The 19,749-nt window shown below is 57.5% G+C and overlaps 1 protein-coding gene across 3 annotated transcripts in view; it reads right to left on the bottom strand.

Annotated features, from left to right (window-relative positions):
• PDGFRB (platelet derived growth factor receptor beta) overlaps positions 1–19,076 on the bottom strand; it is a 36,654-nt gene extending 17,578 nt beyond the window's left edge. The window contains exons 1-5 of one of the 3 annotated variants that reach the window (XM_037044917.1): positions 18,624–19,076; positions 3,119–3,172; positions 1,711–2,034; positions 916–1,182; positions 70–197 (exon numbers count right to left, since the gene is read on the bottom strand). In XM_037044917.1, the coding sequence (XP_036900812.1) occupies positions 70–197; positions 916–1,182; positions 1,711–2,034; positions 3,119–3,158 (759 nt within the window). In that variant the 5' untranslated portion in view covers positions 3,159–3,172; positions 18,624–19,076. Of the gene's footprint in view, positions 1–69; positions 198–915; positions 1,183–1,710; positions 2,035–3,118; positions 3,173–4,077; positions 4,748–18,623 lie in introns of those variants that run through there. The other 2 variants (XM_037044915.1, XM_037044916.1) reach the window with 2 other exon arrangements.
• Positions 19,077–19,749: the final 673 nt, after the last annotated feature.

Genomic DNA, 19,749 nt, shown 5'->3' with positions numbered 1-19,749 from the left:
AGAGTCAGGCTGCCAGGCAAGACACCCACCCCTGCATGGCCCTTACACCAACCCCTGCCCTAGCATTACCTCCTCACGGGGGTACATCCACTCGAAGTTGACCACCTCATTCCCAGTCACCACGCACATAATGGTGATGTTCTCGCCCTGGCGAACCACAGTCTGCACTGCATTCATTGAGACATTGATGGACGACGCTGGTGGAGAGAGACTGGCTCAGGTCTAAGGAAGTCGCCACCAGCTACCAGCGCTTCAGGCTGGGGATGGGGCCAGGGGCCAAAGAGGGAAGGAATGACTGGTGGGAAGAGTCATTTATGCAACAATTCATTAAATATGTATTCTATACCAAGTACTATTCTAGGCTTTGGGGCTTAAGCAGTGAATGCAGAAAACAAAATTTCTGTCCACATGGACCTGACCTTCCACAAGGGACCTTCCACAGTTTGGAAACTGTAGTACTCTCCACGCACCTAAGTACAGGGGAAACGTGTGGGGCATAACCGTATACCAGATACCCCCCCCCATCTTCTGTCTCATGTGATCTTTACAATAATCCCATGAGGTAGGGAGTCAGTATCCCCACTTTATAGTAGAAGCAGCAGCAGGCTGGGGAGGGGGGCTGTGTGCCTGTGCAAAGTTACTGAGGCAGGAAGTGGTAGAGCTGAGATCCAAAGCCTGTGTCATTGCCCACCACTCCATACTGCCCAGCTCTGCCCATGGCCATGGGCAAGTTCCGTCCTCTTTCTGAGCCTCAGCTTCCTCATCTGTAAATGGAGAAACGTGGCCTGCCTTCCACGGCTGTGATGAGACTGCAGTGAGGGGTGGAGCTGCACACCTGGCGAGCTGGAAAGGGCTATGCCCCTGCGGACGGTTACACCTGCCTCTGCTGAGCATCGGGCCAGAAAGGGGGCTCACCCTGGAGGCTGTAGACGTAGTAGGGCTCGGAGTCCACCTCCCTGTCCCCGATGGTGGTTCTGCAGACATAGGTCTTGTCCTCAAAAGTCCCAGAGAAGCCATGCTGGTGGTCGTAGGGGAAAGGCAGTGGGTCATCCATCTTCTTCTCATGCAGTGTCACCACCAGTTGTGGGTCTGTCACTCGGCATGGAATTGTGATCTCAGTTTCTTTTGTAAGGAAGATGAATAATTCCTCGGAGGGGACAGGGAGGAAGCCCATGGTAGGATCTGTCAGGGGTGGAGGGCACAAATGAGGGTCAGGGGGAGCTGGGTTTCTGGCACTCCTCTGAATTACTGTGTGGCCTTGAACCAGCCTCTCCCCCTTTCTGGCCTTGAGCCCTCCCATTGCAGAATAAGCATGCTTTCAGGGGTCCCATCTAGGGTTTGCATTCAATATGGACAGTGCCAGGGTGGGAAAGCCACAAGTTGAAGGGCAGCTGGTACCTGGAGCTTGGAGAACCCCCGTTCTCCCACCCCCAATGGGATGTAGGGGCCAAGAGGGAGCATATTGGAACCAGCTGAGGAAGCAGAGTTCTTGAGAGGCAGGAATGGGTTGGGTTGGCGGGGAGCAGGTAGATATTCACCCCAAGGGGTGGAAAAGAACATACTCCTGGACTGAGCCAGGCTGGGTTCCTTGGTTCATCTGCATTTCTGAGCTGGCTGTGTTTTGCCCTGTCACTAAAGCACTCCCTGAGCTTCCCCGACACCCGCTGTTGAGAGGGGGAGGAAGGGAGTGAGCGTGGGCTGGGGCTTTACCTGGCACAAAGATGTAGAGCCGTTTTTGGTCATCGGCCTCCAGCTCATGGGAGTTATTGTAGGTACACAGGTATTCCCCTGTGTCTATCCCAGTGACATTGGTCAGCGTTAGGATGCTGGAGAAATTGCCATTCGGGGTCATGGCCATCTCTTGTGGGGGCCTCTTGGACATTCGTTTCCACACCACCGGATCTGGACCCAAGCAGGTCAGAACCAAGGTGCTGGAGACGTTGAGGATGAGCTCGGGCCCCGGAGGTGAGATGACCAGACCTGGGGATGTCTGTGGCCCCAGCAGCAGCAGCAGGGGCAGTAGCAGCACCCAGCCTACAGGAGAGGAGGCGTCAGATGCCAGAGCACGGAGCCTCCATGCCTGTCCCCAGAGCTGACCCTGGGGGACAACAGCCCTCCAGAAACACACCTCCATAATCCAGACTCAGTGCCCAGCTCCCTGGGGCCTGCTGGCACAGAGCCTTTAGACCCCAGCCTCTGAGCCCTTCGGTGGGCCACGCGCAAACTGTGAGCACATTCTCTCTCACAAAGGCATCAGGAAATCCTTGGGAAGCAATTCCCAGGCTCCAGTTCCTGCATCATTTCCCAGGTCACCCTTTGAGCCTCGTTCCTACAGCCGCCCCAGCTGCCCAGGTTCCACCCAAAGCCCAGAGGTGGCCCTGTTTGGGGAAGGTGGGGGAGGGGGCTCATAGTGGGGCAGATGGGCGCAGGAGAGATGCCGAGTCCCCTGGGGACTCAAAGGGACTGGGGTTGGGGGGTTGTCAAGTGACTGGTTCCGCTTCCCCTGCTGGTGTCCCCTGGGGGGAGGGTTCTGTAAGCTACACCCCCTCATCCCCCCAGACCGGTTGGTGCTCAGCCAAGCCAATCAGCCATCTGCAGCTTGCCAATGACCACTGATTGCCTGCCTGGTCAGCTGCCCTGGCCAGCAGAGTGCATGTACCAGGCAGGAATGAGGGAAGGGTGTGCTGAGAGAAGCCCAGTTAGGACGTGGGAGTTCACAGCCAATGAGGAGTCCAGGCAGGGGCGCGGAGTCCCAGACTGGAAGCAGACGGGCCAGACCAGTACCAGCGAGTGCTGAGAACAGACAGGAGGCTGGAGTGACTCCTAATGAGTGGGGTGGGGACAACTCGTGAGGGGCACGGGGTGTGGAAGACCAACAGAGGATATGAGCTGACAGCTCGAGGCAAGCAGGGAATGTGCTGGGGTTTGTGAGCTGTTGGGTGGGCAGTGGAAGGGGGCCTTCACTGAGCCCCACTGGAAAGGCAGGGCATTGAGTCCCAAGAGCAGAGCAGTGCCCCTGGGTTCTCAGGCCCTGGTGCAGCTTGCACCGCCCCTTCCAGCTCCAGGGTCCTGCATAGCGGCTCCCCAGGGTCCCTTCCCACGGGCCCAGTCCACCTACCTTTGAGGACAGGAGCTGGCATGGCACTCAGAAGCAGCATGGTGTCCTGCGGAGCTAAATAGGAGACAGTCAGGGTCCAGGGTGGGCAAAGGTGGTGCCAGGACCCATCTTTGCACCTGGGTCCTATAGAGTAAGCCCGGCCTGGGCCACCCAGCTTTTGTGTCCATGGGGCTGAAGTCAAAGGCTACCCATGTCCCACAGCCAAGAGGGCCCTCGTGCTCACAGGTCCCCTCCCGCTGCACTAGGCTCAGCCTCAAGGAGCCTGGGCCCTTCTTGGGCTCTGCCTCTACCTCTCAGGTGACCCTGGCTGAGCCCCCACTGCTCTCTGGGTCTTAGTTTTTCTGTGTCTATAGAAAAACAGGGGATTTGGGCAGGGATGGTGTCTAGGGGCCCGCCAGCTCTAAGGGCCTGTCCTCTGGGTGACAGTTCCAATACCAGGCTCTTATCTGCCAGGACAAATATTTGGGAAAGTGTGATGAGAGGCCTGGAGGAGAAGGAGGGGGTGAGCCAGGCCCAGAGAACTCCCATAGCGCCACAAGCACAACAGGAAGTAGAGGCGGCTGTGGGAAGGGAAGCGGGGGAGTCTGGGCTGTGGAAAGGGGGGGCACCCCCATGCCTGGCCCCCTTCGCTGGGTCCTGAGCTACACAGGGGGGCCCAGGGAAGAGGGGCCAGGGGCTGGGCCCTGGGGAGGCCCTATGGCGCTGCAAGCCTCGGAAGGTCCATGGATCAGGGCCCCCCAGCTTACTCCTACTGTCCAGATGGGGAAACTGAGGCCCTGGGAGGAAAAGAAGTTTGCCTAAGGTTACACAGCAGAGCTTGTCTGAGAGAGAGAAACAGACAAACAGATGTATATGACAGAGGTAGAGACAAAGACACAGAGATGGAGCAAAGACACAGAGATATGGAGAGAGGACACACAGTGATGGAGACAGAAAGAGACAGAGGCAGGGACACTCACCAAAAGATGGAACTTGGTGTCTTTGTTCTGTTCCTGCCTGTGGCCGCCCCATCCAAGGACCCCAAATAACTACCAACAGCCAGGCTTGCAAGGGTCTGCCCTGCGGCGTGGATGGAAAGGGGACCAGAAGTGGACAGGAGTCACAGAGCAAGAAATGTGGGCAGTGACCACGTGACAAGGCAACAAGCAGCCTCTCGGGGCTGTGGGTCTGCTGACTTCGCAGAGTGGCTGCCCAGCCTGGCCTGCTCCTTGGCCACACCCAAGTCAGCCCCACTGCACCCCAGCCTCACCCCGTTTAGTTTCCACTCCTTGGCGGAGGTCTGGTCTGAACCAGCAGGGCTACCCTCTGTGCCATCACTCTCTGGGGCCTCGGTCTCCCAAGGTGATTTGGAGTCGACCACTCCCGGCTCTGCTTTAGCACATCAGTGGAACGGAGGGAAGGCTCCTGGCCTGTGGACCCGAGCCTCAGCTCTGCCTAGCACCCCAATAAGCTCTCTGAGTGAACCTGCTCTTCTCCTCCTCCTCATTCTTTCAGGCCAGCCTGCTTGCAGACCCCCTCATTTCTCCCCCTCCTCATTGCTCCAGACTGCAAGTCCAGCTCTTATGATGTACCCCTCCCTCTCCCAGCCCTCCTGCCCCAGCCACTCCAGCTGGATGCCAGGCCTCCTCCAACGGGCAGGAGCAGCCCCATGGTGGAGTCAGCAGCCCCCTCAGAGGCCCATCTGCCCCTTGGCGGGTGCCCCTCTGACTCCCCCTTTCCTGCCTGAGATCTCAGCCAAAGAAAATCATTAGCAGCAGAGACTGGGGGAGGGGGTCATTTCAGCCTCCCTGCCCCTCCCCTCTCAGCCTCCCTGGCTGGCCGCACTGTTTATTATTCTAAAGGAGGAATTCAGTCGGCTGGCCTGGAGATGGGAGGTCACTGCAGTGGGGGCTGGCCTGGCTCTGGGAGGCTGGGCTGTGTGGGCATCCGCCCGCCCCCCCAACCCCGGCCCCCACCACCCCAGGCAGGAGCAGTCCCTGACCCTGGCTCCTCTCCCACTGGGCCTGGGGCGGGGGCCGCTTAGAGTCGCTGAGACTCTGCCCGGAGGGGTCTTCCCAAACAGGCAGCAGATTCCCAGAGCTGGACAGAGTCATGGCCCAGTCACACAGCAAAGAGAAAGAAGAACCGGGCTATGGGGAGAGGGCAGGAGGCTGGTCAGAGGAGGGGCGGGGGGTGGGGGTAGACACCTTAGGGAGAGTGCAGGTGTCCCGGGGATCTCGGACTGGCTTCTGTCTTTATGAAGTGGGTGGTTTGGCTCTGGTCACAAGGGGCCTAAGTTTCTCGCTCTTTCTGGGACTGTTTCTCCATCCGCATGGGGAGAGGTATGGATGGGTCCTCTCAGAGAGCCATCCCTCTTCCAAAATGGCCAGGAGAAGGAGGGGGCTGCATTCCTGCCGCTGCAGTCATGTGAGAATCTATAACCCTTCTCTTTTCACAGACTGAACTTCCCAGACCATCCAGTCACAGACTTGCTGTGTAAGGTTTGACCAGCCGTTTCCCTCTCTGGGCTTCAGTTTTTCAGGTGACTCTTAGACAGATAAACTGGGGATTGAAAATCCAGGAGGTGGCGGTGGGGGGAGGGTGGCATGGACAACGAGCCACAGGACTGGGCAGAACCAGAGTGGGGACTGAGGCAGCTGGACATGACCTCCCGGGCCACCTCAGAGGAGTCCCTGACACCCTCAGTGTCCAGCCAATGCCTCGTGGACCTCTTTGGGCTTCCCAGAGGCTGCCGTGCGTCCAGCCAACCCTAGAGAGGCCCAGGCAACTGTTCTGCAGGGGGCGGGGAGCTTGTCCGCGACAAGTTCCCTTCTTCGGGGGGAAGGCTGGGCTCCAGCGAGGAGGTGTCATAGTCAGGGAACAGACATACCCCTGCCTGCCACTCTCTCCTGCCTGGGGAGGCTTCTGAAAGAGAGAGAGGAGGGGGGGCTCTCAGGGGTGCCCCCTGTGCCCACAGGAGAATGCTGTGTGCCAGGAAGCCCTCATGATTCTCCCTATTTCCACCAGATTGGGAGACAGAAGTCCAAAGATGAGGTAATTGCCCAGCTCCTCATGTGAATCAGAGGAACCCCCTTGGGGGAGCAGATTGAGGGCCCCTAGTCCAGGGGAGCAGGCATGTTTGAGGAGCCTCTCTCGGAGCCCCAGCTTTCCCTCCTTCCTGCACACACAAGTCTCCACTCCTTTCCCACCGCCTTAATCTAAATAAATCCAGTCCATCTTGGCCACATCCGCCAGCAGCAGCTTCCCTCCCTCGGGGTCCTGAGGCTCCCACGACATAGGCAGGCCAGGGAGGGAGGGGGGCCTGCCGGGCTGCCGGGGGTGGAGGAAGCCTGCACACCGTTAGCACGTGCACACACAACACAGACTCGCCTACGCACTCGTTCACATACTCCTTGGGAGCACAGCCATGCTGCAGGCCATGTGTGTGCCTGGCCCTCGTGCAAGCACTCCACATGTGCATGCTGTGTGCACACACACGTGTGTGTGTGTGTGTGCACATAGCTCCCACTGTACCCAGCACACACGTACATGGCACAGATTGCCACCTGTGTGCTTTCCCAATGCCATCGTGAGGTGCACACATGTGAGGCACATCACATGTGTACCCAGGACAGACAACCTATGCACATACAACACACACACAGTGTGGGCACCGTGGACCCCAACTTCCCCCAAACTCCCCCAAACACACATCCATGTGCACACACAGACAGGCCACAGTGCTGGGGAGTTGTATGTTTGCTGCACCAGGTGCTATTCTAAGCACTCGGCATATATTGGCCCACTTTCTCCTCAGCCAACTCTATGAGATAGATACAATGATCATTCCGGTTTAGGAGGGGAAACTGAGGCAGCACACACTTAAGGTCCTCGCCTAGGCACAGAGAGCAGAGATGGAGCCAAGGTGGAGAGCTCCACCTCCACTTCTCTGTTTGCTTGGTTTGAGCTGGGGAGAGGGTGGCGAAACTGATAGAGACAGATGGGTCTGAGGTTTATTTAGCTGAGAATGACAGGACCTGTTGATTAGATGTTTGGAGGGCTGAAGGGAGAGGTATCATACATGAGCCCACCCCCTTTTCTGGCTTGGTGTGTGCACGCGGGGCACAGTGTCGTTTGCTGAGATGCAACGGAGCAGAGGAGCAGGATTAGGGGCTGCCACTGAGCTGGTCGGGGATGTGGAGGGGCCGTGGGCACCTAAGGGGACAGAGGGACACTCAGTCTGGTGGCGGGAAACAGCTGGGCAGAAATGGCAGCGAGATGGGGATGGGAAGGAGCCCTGCTTCAAGGAGGAGGGGTGCCTGGGCCGCCCCGGCTCCGTCCCAGGCCAGGGATGCTCTGAATAAATAAGATGCCAGAGGGAGGAGGAGGTCTGGCCGCAGAGACTTGGGGTTAGTCTTGGAATGTCGGGGCTCCACAGCCCTTGGGGATCACCTGCTCTCTCCAACCCCCTCCTCCACCCCGTTGTACAGATGAGGAGACTGAGCCTGAGGGGAGGACAGGGAAGACCCCAGGGTCTTGACTGGGCTCAGGTGGCCCCTGGGCAGCCCTCGCCTCCAGCCCTGCCTCAGAGGTGAATGGGGCTCAAGGCTCCGGAGTGCAGACAACAACTGCTGCCCCTCCCTCCCCAGTGTACCCCCCACTGCACCCCACTCTGTTGATATCAAAGTCGCTTTTCCTGCACTGTCCCAGCCAAGCTGGGATCGGAGACTGTGTCAGAGGAGTGACTTGTTAAGTTGTCAGCAGAAATGGGACAGACCCTGGTCTCCTACCAGCATCCTAGTCCTCTGTCCTCCACACCAGGGGCACTCACAGCCTCTGGAACAAACTTCAGGGGACAGATCCCTAGCTGGGAGCAAGGGGATATGGGTTCAAGTATCTGCTCTGCCACCCACCTGTAGTGCAGTCCTGCGCCTCTCTGAGTCTCGGTTTCCCCATCTGTACATGGGATGGGCCAGGCTGTCCTGGAAGCAGCTGCCACTCTGGAAGGCAGCTGTGCTGAATTGGAGTGCTGGGGTAGGGGTGGGCGTGGGGTGCTAGGAGAGGCCCTGGCCGGGGTGTCATGACTCAGCTTGCAGAAGGCAGCCAGCTCCAGGCCTGGGAGTATGTGGAGGCAAGAGGCATCTGGAGCCAGAGACTCAGTCCTCCCACCAGCAGCCCAGAGAGTACAAGAGTGACGGCGGCACAGGCTGGATGTGGCAGAGAGTGTGGCCTGTGTGGCTTCACCCCAAGTGGGCTGAAGCGGGTGTGGTCTTGCAGCATGGGGGCCAGGAAGGAGGGCAGAGTCCATTGGGTGGGGAGACCGTTACAGGTGGGTGGTAGAAACCTGGGAAGGGCTGTGGGGCTCCCTCCTGCCCCCCTCAACCCTATGCCTCACTTCTACCTGTTAGGGAAGGCTCAGCATTCCACCCCAACACAAGGACGCTTCCCCAAAGCCTTAGGATCATGCTGAGGCCAGAGAGGGAGAGCAACTCAGCCCAGACCCCACACAGCTGCGGCTTGATCGCCCAGGCCTGATGCGCTGCCACGCTGCTTCCGGGCCCACAGGACCTCCACATTCCCCAGGTGCTTTCAGGGTCCCCCACATAAGATAGCAGCGATCAGCTCAGTGGGGGCTGGCACGGGCTATAGCTGTTTCGGGAGTCCAAGCGGGTCAAAGAAGAATGCCCGTTTCCTGGGCCATCATCCCAATCCTCCTGCTCCTGCCCGCTCCTGCACAAGCATCGTGGCCTCGGGCTGCCCCCTGAACCCCCTCCTCCCATCTCCTCGCCCCTGGTCTGTCATTCCCTACCTCTCTCACACCTCAGCCTTTCTGAAATACGTGTCGGACCCTGTCCTTCCCTGGCACCTCCATGGCTCCCCATGACGCCCAGGCACAGCCGTCCTCCCTTACTCCTACTTATGCTTCCTGCCGTTCGTTACCCACAGGTCAAAAACACCGAGTGCAAAGTTCCAGAAACAAGCAATTCCTAAACTTTAAATTATGCACCATTCTGACTAGGGTGGAACCTCGCTCTGTCCCCCTCCATCCCACCCAGGACCCGAATCATCCCTTTGCCCAGTGTCTCCACACGGTGTGCGCTCCAGCCACTGGTCACCTAGGAGCCATCTCAGTCATGTCATCGTTGGGTCGGTTATCAGAGAGACAGGCCACAGTCGCCTATCTTTTCTCACAGTACAGGGGTCCAGCACAAAGAATGCCCCTTCTCATTACAAATTCTTTTATTACACAATCATAAGCATGTAATTCTATAACCTAACAATACCACACTCATGCACACCACCTGACGTTTTAGGTGAAATGATCAAATTAAAACTATAAATCATTACACCCGTACTACTACCCTACCGACCACACTCACGCAGGTGCCACTTCTGCCGGACCATGTTATTGCTGTAATTGTTCTATTTTATTCTTAGCTATTATTGCTCTGTTACTGTGCCTGACGGACACATTACTTTGTCACAGGGGCGGCTGCACAGGGAAACACACAGCATAAGGAGGGTTCCGAACAATGCAGGGTCCCGGGCTCCACTTGAGGACAGGGAGGGTACCGTGTCCCCTGTAGGTAAGGGGAGAGGGCTGCAGAGGCGGAGCCCAGCCTCTAGGGACCTTTGCGCCCCAGCCCTACAGACAGCGCCTCGGACTGAGGGAGGGAGGGAGGTTGCTACAGCCCCCAGCTCCCCAGAGCCCATGTGAGGTCCCCATACTCGTCACTCACTCTCTGCTCCTCTCCCCAGGAGGCCTCCCCAGGGACACAATGGAAAAAAATGACCTATTTTCCGGAAGTTCAAAATAAAATGAAACATCTGTCTGGATCAGAGCCAGGCTGATAAAGAACGGACCGATCCTCCCAGCCTGAGCCCCCCCGTCTCACACACCCCTTCAACCACCAGGGTGTGAGTGCTTGGTGGGGTAGGGGAGCCCCGCTGGCCCCGCTTCTTGGAACTGCTCGTGGGAAAGCACTCAGTGTGTGTCTCACGGCTGCTGGTGACCCAGAGGAGGAGGCCTGGGTTCCCACGCAGGCTGGGAATCAGCCCGAGAAGGAGGTCAGTGAGGAAGGGGAGCCAGCTGCACGCCCCTGTCCACCTGCCTGCAGAGCAAACACTTCCTGCTTCTCCGGGCAGGGCACTGACTCCCTGCTCATCCCCACCGCCACCCTGCGGGCCACGGAGCCTGGCTCTGCCCGAGCCCACGGGACCCCTTGGTCAGAGTCCTCTGGACCCCATCTGGGCCCCCAACAACCCCTTCAGAAAAGAACAAAGACTTAGAAGGCCTTGACAATGACCACAAGAACAATAATAGCTACCCCTGACTTAGTTCATATCAATCACCACCTAGACTGAGCCCTTTATGTGAATAATCCCAGAGCAGTCCATGAGGCTTCTCCATTTTACAGGTGGGGAAAGTGAGGCACACAGAGGTTAAACCATTTGCCCAAGGTCGTAGAGCTGGGCAGCAACGAAGCCAGCGCTCAATCGTGTTTAGAGTGACCCCAGAGCACACAGACTTAATGCCCAGGTGACTAAGGCAGGTGGCAAAGGTGACTGGCACCTAGTATGAGCCCAGTACACGAGTCAGCAACCTTGCTCTGTCATCCTCTTTTCCTGACCTCTTCTTTCAGTCTGTCTCTCCTTTTGGCCGGGTGAGGCTAAAGCTGGCAGACAAGTGGGGAGACAGCCACGCGTCCTTCACAGAGTCCTGCAATCTCAGGGTTGGGAGAAGCCATAAATACTCCCTATCGACATCTCCCCTACCCTCCCTGCAAACAAAGGGGTTTGCTGTCCAGTCTACCCTTACACACCTCCCCGAGACATGGATCTCACCAACTCACGTGAGACTCATTCCATTCTTGGCCAGTTCGGGAGCCCCAGATGTTAGGCTCTTTGGAGAAAATCGCTACATCGAGTGTCATCTGCCTCACTGAACCCTCTACTCATTGGTCCTGCTTCTTTCCACCAACCAGCCCACCGCCCTAGGACATCTTTCTTCTTATCCATTGCCCTTGTGCCCCACAATCTGAAAACCAAACAAAAGAACCTAGGAATTTTGGACTAGGCACTCTGTCAACAAGAGGAGCTGGGGGTTCGGTTTTGTCTTCACAATTCCGAAAGGTGCGTACAATCGTTATTTCCTCCCGGAGGAGGAAATGGGTTCTCAGAGAGGCTCGATAACTTGCCTGAGGTCGCACAACCCAGAAGCAGTGGGGCTGGAATGCAGAGCTGACCCTTCTGACTCCAAACCTGCACTCTTTACTGCAGTTCAGACTGCTCACCTCTTGCCCCAAAGCAGATCTGTTCACAGAGAAACACTCCCATGTCCACCCTAATCCATGCTCTCAGGGTAAAAGGACCCTCAGAGGTCATAGTCCTGTCCCTCCCCTCACTGAGGTGCACAGTGACCAAGGGGTCTACCCCAGCTCACTCAGGAATTTGAAGGTCAAGCTAGGGATAGAACTCAGAACATTGCTGCAACTTTGCTGCAGAGCCTGTGGGCTGGCACAAAGGGTGAGGAGAGGAGTCCTTCCTGAGGACATATCTGTCAGGGTCAGTGCCCAAACTGGGGCTCTGGTAGGCCCTGAGCCTGTCCTCTGGGGTGGAGCATCTGGGCAGTTCTGCCACAGGCCCTCTGTGCTCAGGGTCCAGGCCCGCCCTGGCCGGAGCCCCAGCACCCCTACCACTGTGCACAGAAGGCCTGAGCCTCTCTCTGCAGCTGCAGAGTTCCAGGCTCTGCCATCCCCCGGGCTACCCTGCCTCACTCCCCACCCCCCAGAGCCTCATCTCCGGTAGTGCCATGGCAACGGAGAGCGCCAGGCCTGGCGGCCAAAGGAGCCCCTGAGAGGGGTCCCAGGCTGAGGCTGGGGAGGGGGTGGGGGTGCGGCAGGCGCAGACAAGCAAACCTTCTGTTCCCCGGCTGCTGCCAGCCCCGGATCAGCCCTGGGCCGGGGTGGGGGCCGCACACAGACTGGGTTCTCAGAGCCAAGTGGGCAGGGGCAGACAGGCCTCAGGCCATTGGTACTGACCCACCAGCACGCAGCCTCCTCCACCAGCCTGGAGCCCGAAGACCAGGCCTGGGTAGCTAACTATTAATTGGTGCCAATTATGGAGCATTGAGATTCCCCTCAGCGCCCTCCTGGGCAGCAGAGCCTCAGGGGAGAACGCTCCCGAGTCTCATTTCCCTCTGGCTGCCTCTGCATCTGCACTTGCACCCAGTTCTTCAGTCACTCACCCTCCAATTCTCCCGTTTACTATCACTCAGCCTCTCTGTGCCTTGGTTTTAGTGATCTGTGAGTGGGGGCTCGTGGAGGCCTCGAATGAGTTAATACAAGTAAAATGCTTGGAGCAGGGCCTGGCACACAGCCCTCTGCGAAGTCAGTGGTCACGTTATTATTACTCTTTATTCGCTCATGGGAGAGTAAGTCACTCACTCACTCACTCACTCACTTGGCACTGAGCGTACAGCCGAGACCTTGCTGGCTAGACTTGCCAGCAAAGGGGTGCCTGTGATAAATGGGGTGGCAGGAAAGCCCCTCCCCAGAAGGGCTACTCAGGAAGGGGCGCTGCTGCTGTCGCTGGTGGTGTCAGCAGGCTCAGCTGGGGTGGCGGTGGAGTGTCTCCTTTTAGGTAATTGGGGATTCAGGGCCTCACCCTGGACCAGAACCCAAGTCCGATGACCCCTGACCCACTGTCTGTCAAAGAGCTCCTCCCTGTCCCTGTGTCTTAGTCCCTTAATTTGATTGCCCAGAAATGAGGAAATGTTGTAAGGATGTCTCCAGGTCCCTAAGAAGGGATTAGGGTTACAGTAGGTGCTCAACAGATGTTTACACAGCAGGAGAGATCTGATGGCTATGTCCGGTCAGCTCTTCTGGCCCTTGGGCCTGAGGCCTCAGCCGCCCCCCGTGACTCAGAACTCGGGAGGCTGGGGAACTGGGATGGCCAAGCAGTGGTGACCCCTCCCCCCTAGAGAGGTGATGGGACAGGCTGCTGAGGGGGCAGAATAGACAAAGGGAATGCCAATGCCACCATGCTGTGCCTGCTGTCACCCAGGACACTGGAAGTGAGGGACCCCAGCCAGCTCAGGGCAGCAGTCCCAGCTCGAAGCCACTTAATCCGGAACCAAGTGCCAGTCTGACTCCCTCCTCACTGTGCGACCTCTGAATTTAACTTCCCTGAGTCCCAATTTCCTGGAAAATGACATAAGTGACTCCCCTTTCCATTGCTCTGAGAGTTAAACATGGCGATGAAATGCACCTGAGATATCATAGGCGCTCAGCGGATGGTAACTATTATGACTGTGATTATCCCAGTGGAGATGGGGGAGTGGCTGTGAGCTGGGCCTTCAGGTGTAGGTTCTTTGGCAGCCGGCAGCAGGGACGGGGATTCCACAGGTGTGAGCCAGTCGGGAAGGGGGAGAGCTCAAGGCCTCTAGAGAGATGGCAAGCAGAGAGCTGGCAGGCTAGAACGGACCCTCTGGCAAAGACATAGGTGATGGGCAGGAAAGGAGGGTCACTTTGGGAAAGACTTGGGGTGCCAGATCAGGATTTGGGCATTGCCCTGGAGGCACAAGGGAGCCAGTTTCCAGGGTACTGATAGTGGGGGCGGGGCTCACTGCTGGCTGGGTAGCCAAGAGGGCGAAACACCAAGCAGTATGGGGTGGGGACTCCACTACGGAGAGTGATGGGATTTTGTGGGAGGGTATGGCTCAGAGTGGGGACAGCGGAGGCAGTGAGAGCGCATTTGAGGGTGCAGCCATCTCAGACTCAGCCCGAACTCCCTGGCAGGGCCAGCTACGTGATTTGTGGGGCCAAGTGCAAAGTGACAAGGCAGGGCCCCTTGTTAAAAACTATGAAGGGTTTGAAGTGCAGGGCCCTTCCAAGCACGGAGGCCTCTGTGACTGCACAGGTTACATGCTCATGAAGTCACTCCTGCTCCCTGGACTCAAGGGGCGGCCGTCTGTCCATCAGTCCTTCCATCCATCCACCCATCTGCTCATCAGTCCCTCTGTGCTTGCCAGGGGCTCCCAGGGGCTGAGGGCAGAGCTGGGTGGAACGTCTAAGGTCATGTGCTGCTCCTTGCCCCCCACTTTACATAAAAAGAAATTATGGCCAAAATGAAGAATTGACATGACCAAAGGCTCGATGGTTCACAAAACTACCCAGGGGGGTTCCCACCACTTGTTGCAATGGTATAGCTTCCCTTCAACACACAGTGTTCCCTGTGGCCTTACCCCAGGGAGAGCCACAGCCCGAGACCCTCCCAGACAGCAGAGGAAAGGCCGGGCCTGCAGGCCAGGTCCTGGGCTCGGTGCTGCTGCTGCCGCTCCGGGTAAGCCGAGGTCCATCCCCACCCTCTCTGGGCCTTGGTCTCCCATCCATTCAATAAACAAGTTGGGCCAAAATCCTCTTCATCTCTGACCTTCAGGAACCGTCTGACCCCCTGGCCCTGCTGCCCCCACCTCCCAAGGGACAACCCTTCCCATCACAGCGCAGAGAAGCTGGTGCCTCTTGCAGATGAAAGGTTTCAGGCACCTAAGACATCAAATATCTCTGATCTGGAGTGAGGGGAAGGGAAGGTATTAATGCAGCTAAAGCAACACGGTTTGATTTTTCAACCACCTGCACCAGACAGGGGGTGGGGTACCCACAGAGTGTCCGAGAAGAGGGACAGTCCTAGAGCCTGAGGGTTCAGGAAGCCCCTTTGCCTGGGGGGCTGGGGCCTGAAGTCTTAGGTGGGATTCAAAGTAGACTTTCTACACTGGAATCAACAAGTATGCTAGTTCTATAGGGGGCGGGTCTCTGATCCATTCCCTCGCCTCTGGACCCCATCATCCGTCCATTTACCATCGGCCAAAGCCTTGCTTCCTCTTCAAATCAGAGCACAGGAGGTTCAAAAAAATCCACATTGAAAGGGCTGTAAAGGGGCACAGTGTCCAGGAGCACACCCTAGCAGGCACACCCCCTGACCCTCCTTGGTCAGTATCCCAGGAACACGGGCACACGGGGTCTGGGGGAGCACGTCCTGGTGCTCCCTGAGAGACTGAGTGCATGAACAGGCAGTTCTTCATTGTCAGAAGGTTCTTCCTAGTTATTGCATGTAATAGTTTTCCATTAGCAGTCATCGATCCTGACTGCTTTCTGTAACATGTAGAAAAAGGGTAAGAAAAAAAACTCCTTGCACCGTGAAGTTAAATATGCATGATCCCTGAGTACATAACAGGGCTTGTGCGGCTGCAAATCTGGGCTGGCAGGGCCTAGAACCCTGGAATTGTTTAAGGCTGGAAGGTGCTCAGAGATCATTTCGTTCAACCTCCTTGTTTTACTGATGGTTAAACTGAGGCCCGGAGAGGGACTGACTCACTCACACACACACAGGATGGATTACAAGGTCCAATGACCCCCTCTGGAACTCTGAGGGCCCCCTCACAGCTGAGGCACGTTCTCAGAGTTTATGCTGGATTCCCAGGGGCGGAGTCCCCCAGCCTCCCATCAGGGCTCTGGGGTCAGAAGCACATCCCCACCCCACAACTTCCTGGCGGTGCGACTTTGGGCAGCTGACCTAACCTCTCTGGGCATTTCCTCATATGTGAAACAGAAAGAGTTTATACCCACTCCTGGGGGTTGGTGCGATGATTAAATTAGTTCGGCAAATATTTAAGCCCTCACTGAATGCCAGGCCTGTTCTAAGCACCGAGGAATACAGCAGTGAACTTGGCAGTAACGGGTGTAGAGCACAGTGGAAGGGCTCAGAGAAGGCTGGTCCGTTACATCATCCCGTACATGCTGCCTTCCAACCGAGGTGCTGCCGGCTCCGACCCAGGGAGGCTCCTGGGGTGGGGGTGGGTGGCTGCCGAAACCAATGGAGGCAGATCTCTTCCCATTCCAACAACCCACTGACCGCAGGGCGCTGAGCCAAGTGCGAAAAAATGGGGCAGCCAGAGGATGGGTGCCAGGGACGCCTGGGGACCCTCTCACTCCTCCCTCCCTCCCTCTTCAGCACACTCAGTAGCCTTCAGCACACTCCTGAGAAAAATGCCCAGAGTCCCTCCTTCAGCCCAAAGGCAGCTGGTCTCAGAGCCAGACTGTTCCCGGAGGATGGAAGTGAGCCTTTAGAATACCCATGGTGGCCAGATCCCTTCCTTGGGCATAGCCCTTTGCAGATTACAGACCAAACTCACAGCCAAGCTGTTCTGTGCAGGAGGCAGGAGAGCAGTGGCCTTCTCTTAGCCGATGACATTAGATACATCCCAGGAAGTGCAGGGATCATGCTAAGTGTTTTACCTACATCATAAGGTCACGGAGCCTACAGACTGCCCCACTGCTCACAGGGTCGGAGACTGACGTCAGAGAGGCAGAGCACTGACCCAGGGGCACAGTTAGCCAGAGGCCGAATCAAGGTTAATGTATAGTCAACTGAAGCCCAAACCTAGTGTTGCTTAACTGTGGTGCTCACCGCCTTCCAGGTATACGCGGATGCAGCCCAGGAAGAAGACATGTGGGCCTGAGGTTGGCCGCACAATGGATCTGAGTTGAGCCAGGGCAAGTGCGAGGTCTCCGGACTCCGAATCCATGGTGCTTTCCACTATCCCACATCTGTGGGCAATTACAAGTCTCAGCTCTTCTTCCCACAGAGGAGGGAGGGCTGCCTGAGCACTGCGGAAGGAAGGGTGTCGACCAGATGTCCCTCATTCAGGACCAAGCCGGGGCCGGGCAAACCTGGGAGCAGGTCAGGCCTGCCACTGAGCTTTCTGCTGCTGGGGGTGCTGGAGCCCAGGAGAGGCTCCATGGCAGGATGGAGACTGGTGGGATTGAGGCAGACTGCAGCCTAAGTACCAGCTGTATGGTGTGGCCCTGGGAAAGTCACTTAGCTCCTCTAAGCCTTGGTTCCCTTGTCTGAAAGCAGGCGGAACCGTACCAATTCCAAAGACCTGGCACAGGATCAGCACTCGATGACAGTGACCAGCATGGTCCTCCTGCCCCCGAGTGTTGTGGAGCCAGGGCCCTCCACCTCAGAGGCAGGGGAGGGCCACGTGATTTCAGAAGATCTGGCTAGAGGCCTCTGTGACCTTTGGGATCAGAGATGCGGGCAGGGACACTGTTTGACATAGAAACACAGTCTGGAAGGGCACCTGAGCCCTGGGCTCTGGTCTCACACTTGAGAACAGAAGGTCTTCGGCCAGTCCCTCCTCCCTTTCACCATTATGTATCCTCAGCCCCATTGCCAGCGGGGGGCATAGGGACCGAACACAAGGTGGGAAGCCCAGGGCCTGAAGGAACTCTGATGTGCAAACAGAACGCCAACAGGAAGAAAGAGACAAGCGACAAGGCACAAGTAAGAAGGGCATGGCGTGCACTGGGAAGCATGGAAGAACCTGGGAGGCTGCCTGGAGGAGGTGGACTGGGAAGGGGTACTTGAAGGAAAAATGCAGGGCATGTCCACAGGCAAGAGTGCAAATCCCATCTGAGGTTCCTGGGGCCTGACTGGAAGGGAGAGGAACACAATGCCCTCGTTCGGATGGATGGGGCAGGGAGCTGTGTCCTATAGTTTTGTGGCTGCTTTAAGCCTCAGTTTCCCCACACATAAGGCAGGAGTAAAATCAGCCCTGCCTCTGGAGTTGCTGATTCGAGTCACATGAAACCACACTTATAAAGCACTCCGCACAGTCCCGGCCTTCCGTGTCACTCAGCGACAGCAGGGTCGAGTCAGGGCTTTCTACTGGCGCCTTTCTACACGGGATGGCCACAGCAGGAACTGCGGTTTTAGGATAGAGTAGAGAAGGGGCGGAAGGAGGGAGGTGGCCAGGAGGCCCGAGCAGCTGCCTGGGACCAGGGGAAAGGGCCCAGCAGTCAAGCCCCCTTCTTCAGAGAGGGGCCCGCAGATCTGATGGCTGGATCCCAGACCCCCAGCCCCAGCTGCATGAACACGGCCTGCTAAGCCCCAGCCCCCTCGCCCTCGAACTTTCCCAGCCACTGGGGGTTTGGAAGGACATCTTAGGAATCTGGAAAATTTGCAAATCCATTTAAAACCCCAGAGGTTGCCTGGCTGCCGACTGGCCTAAAGCCAGGCAGATTCTTAGGGACAAGGCTTGGCCCCAGGGACAGGGCTATGGCTCTGAGGTTGCCTGTCCCCTGCTAGGTCCCCTTTCCATGTGCCCTGCATGCCATCTCCCAATTTCCTTCTCACTCCCCTCCCTGCTCTCCCCACCCACAAAAGGCGCCACTATGCTTTGGAGGTTCCCACTGGGCCTGGCACCAAGAAACTTCTGGGGTTTGCCTGATGAGGGTAGGGGGCGTGAGGGTTTCGGAGGCCTGGGCCACCCGCCCCAGAAGCAGCTGAAGCAGCAAAGAAGATAAAATGGGTTCCTCCAGCCCAATGTTGCCCAAAGCCTCCGGTCTCCTCCCATCTGGTTTTGTTAAAAATATTTTCCATCTTTTGACCTACTTGAGAAGGCACAGGCTGGGGCAAGGGGACAGGGCAAGGAGCTGGAGTTTCCCCCTTCAGTAGCACTTACCTTGCTGCTGATGCCTTCTGGGCAAGGTCCTGGGCTCGGAGCTATCACCCCCTCCAGGAAGTCCTCCTCACTGCCCCGTCCCGTTATCAGAAAGTCTTTGCTGGCCAGAAGTGGGGCAGCAGCTGGGTAGGAGGGCAAAAAGGACTCTTGTAGGCTCCCGGAGCCTCAGCAGAAGGGAGGAAGTGGAGGGCTGCAGGGGTGAGGAGTGGCCTCACACCCAAAGCATCCTTCGGGCGGAGCAGGGTAGCCAGGAGGGGCCGTCCGGGGTCTGGCTCTCTGTGTAGCTCCACACAGGCTGCTGCCCTGGGGGGCAGCGCTGGAGCGGCTGAGCTGCCGCTCTCTCCGTGTTGTCCTCCTCCTCTCGCGTTCCAAGTGGCTCGGAGAGTGGTCCTGGGTCCCGGTCCCAGACGGGGTGGGCAGGGACTGCGGGCTGCTGGCAGGGCTCACACCACTGTGGGCTTCCCTGCACCCACCCCCACTTTGGGGGAAAGGCTGCAGGGCGGTCTCTGATTGGCCCAGCTGGAGAAAGGGCGGGGGGTGGGGGTGGGGGGGCACGGTGGAGCCAGGAGGGTGGACGCGTGCGTCTGTTTTCAATTTTAGTTTTTTCCCTCCTCTCTTTCTTTTCCCCCAAGTTTCTTGTTTTTCTTCCTCATTTCCCTCTGCTTGCCCCCTCCCGTCGCCTGCTCTCTCAGGATGTGAGGGGATGTTTAGAAATTCCACAGCCCACGCCAGCCGCTGAGTCACTTTATTAAAGAGTGCCCCAGCCCCACTCGCCTGCTGCCTGTCTCGAGTGGCAGCGCCCCACCCCCGCCATGGCACCTGGGGACTGGTCCCTTCTCTGTGCCTCAGTTTCCCCACCTATAAAGAGGAGACCTCTGATCTTTTATACAGTTGGTTCAGTCACTATTCCTTCATTGAACAGGTATGTTGAGCACCTACTATGTGTCGAACACTGTGCTGGGGCTTGGAGGGGGTGCAATAGTCTGTAGGACACAGTCCTTGACCTCGGGGGCATCTAGGCTGCAGAGGGAGAGACAGCACAGGCAGGTACTCTGAGGGAAGGCAGAGGGCTGAGAGTGCGGTGGAGCGGCATCTACCTGAGGCGGGCGGGGGAAGAGAGGGTTTC

The sequence above is a fragment of the Sturnira hondurensis genome, unplaced genomic scaffold (assembly GCF_014824575.4).
Source record: "Sturnira hondurensis isolate 20B ecotype Veracruz unplaced genomic scaffold, ASM1482457v3 Scaffold0004152, whole genome shotgun sequence".
Classification (NCBI taxonomy): domain Eukaryota; kingdom Metazoa; phylum Chordata; class Mammalia; order Chiroptera; family Phyllostomidae; genus Sturnira; species Sturnira hondurensis.
Note: the sequence above shows the minus strand (reverse complement) of the source record. Positions and strands in the feature narration are given on the sequence as shown.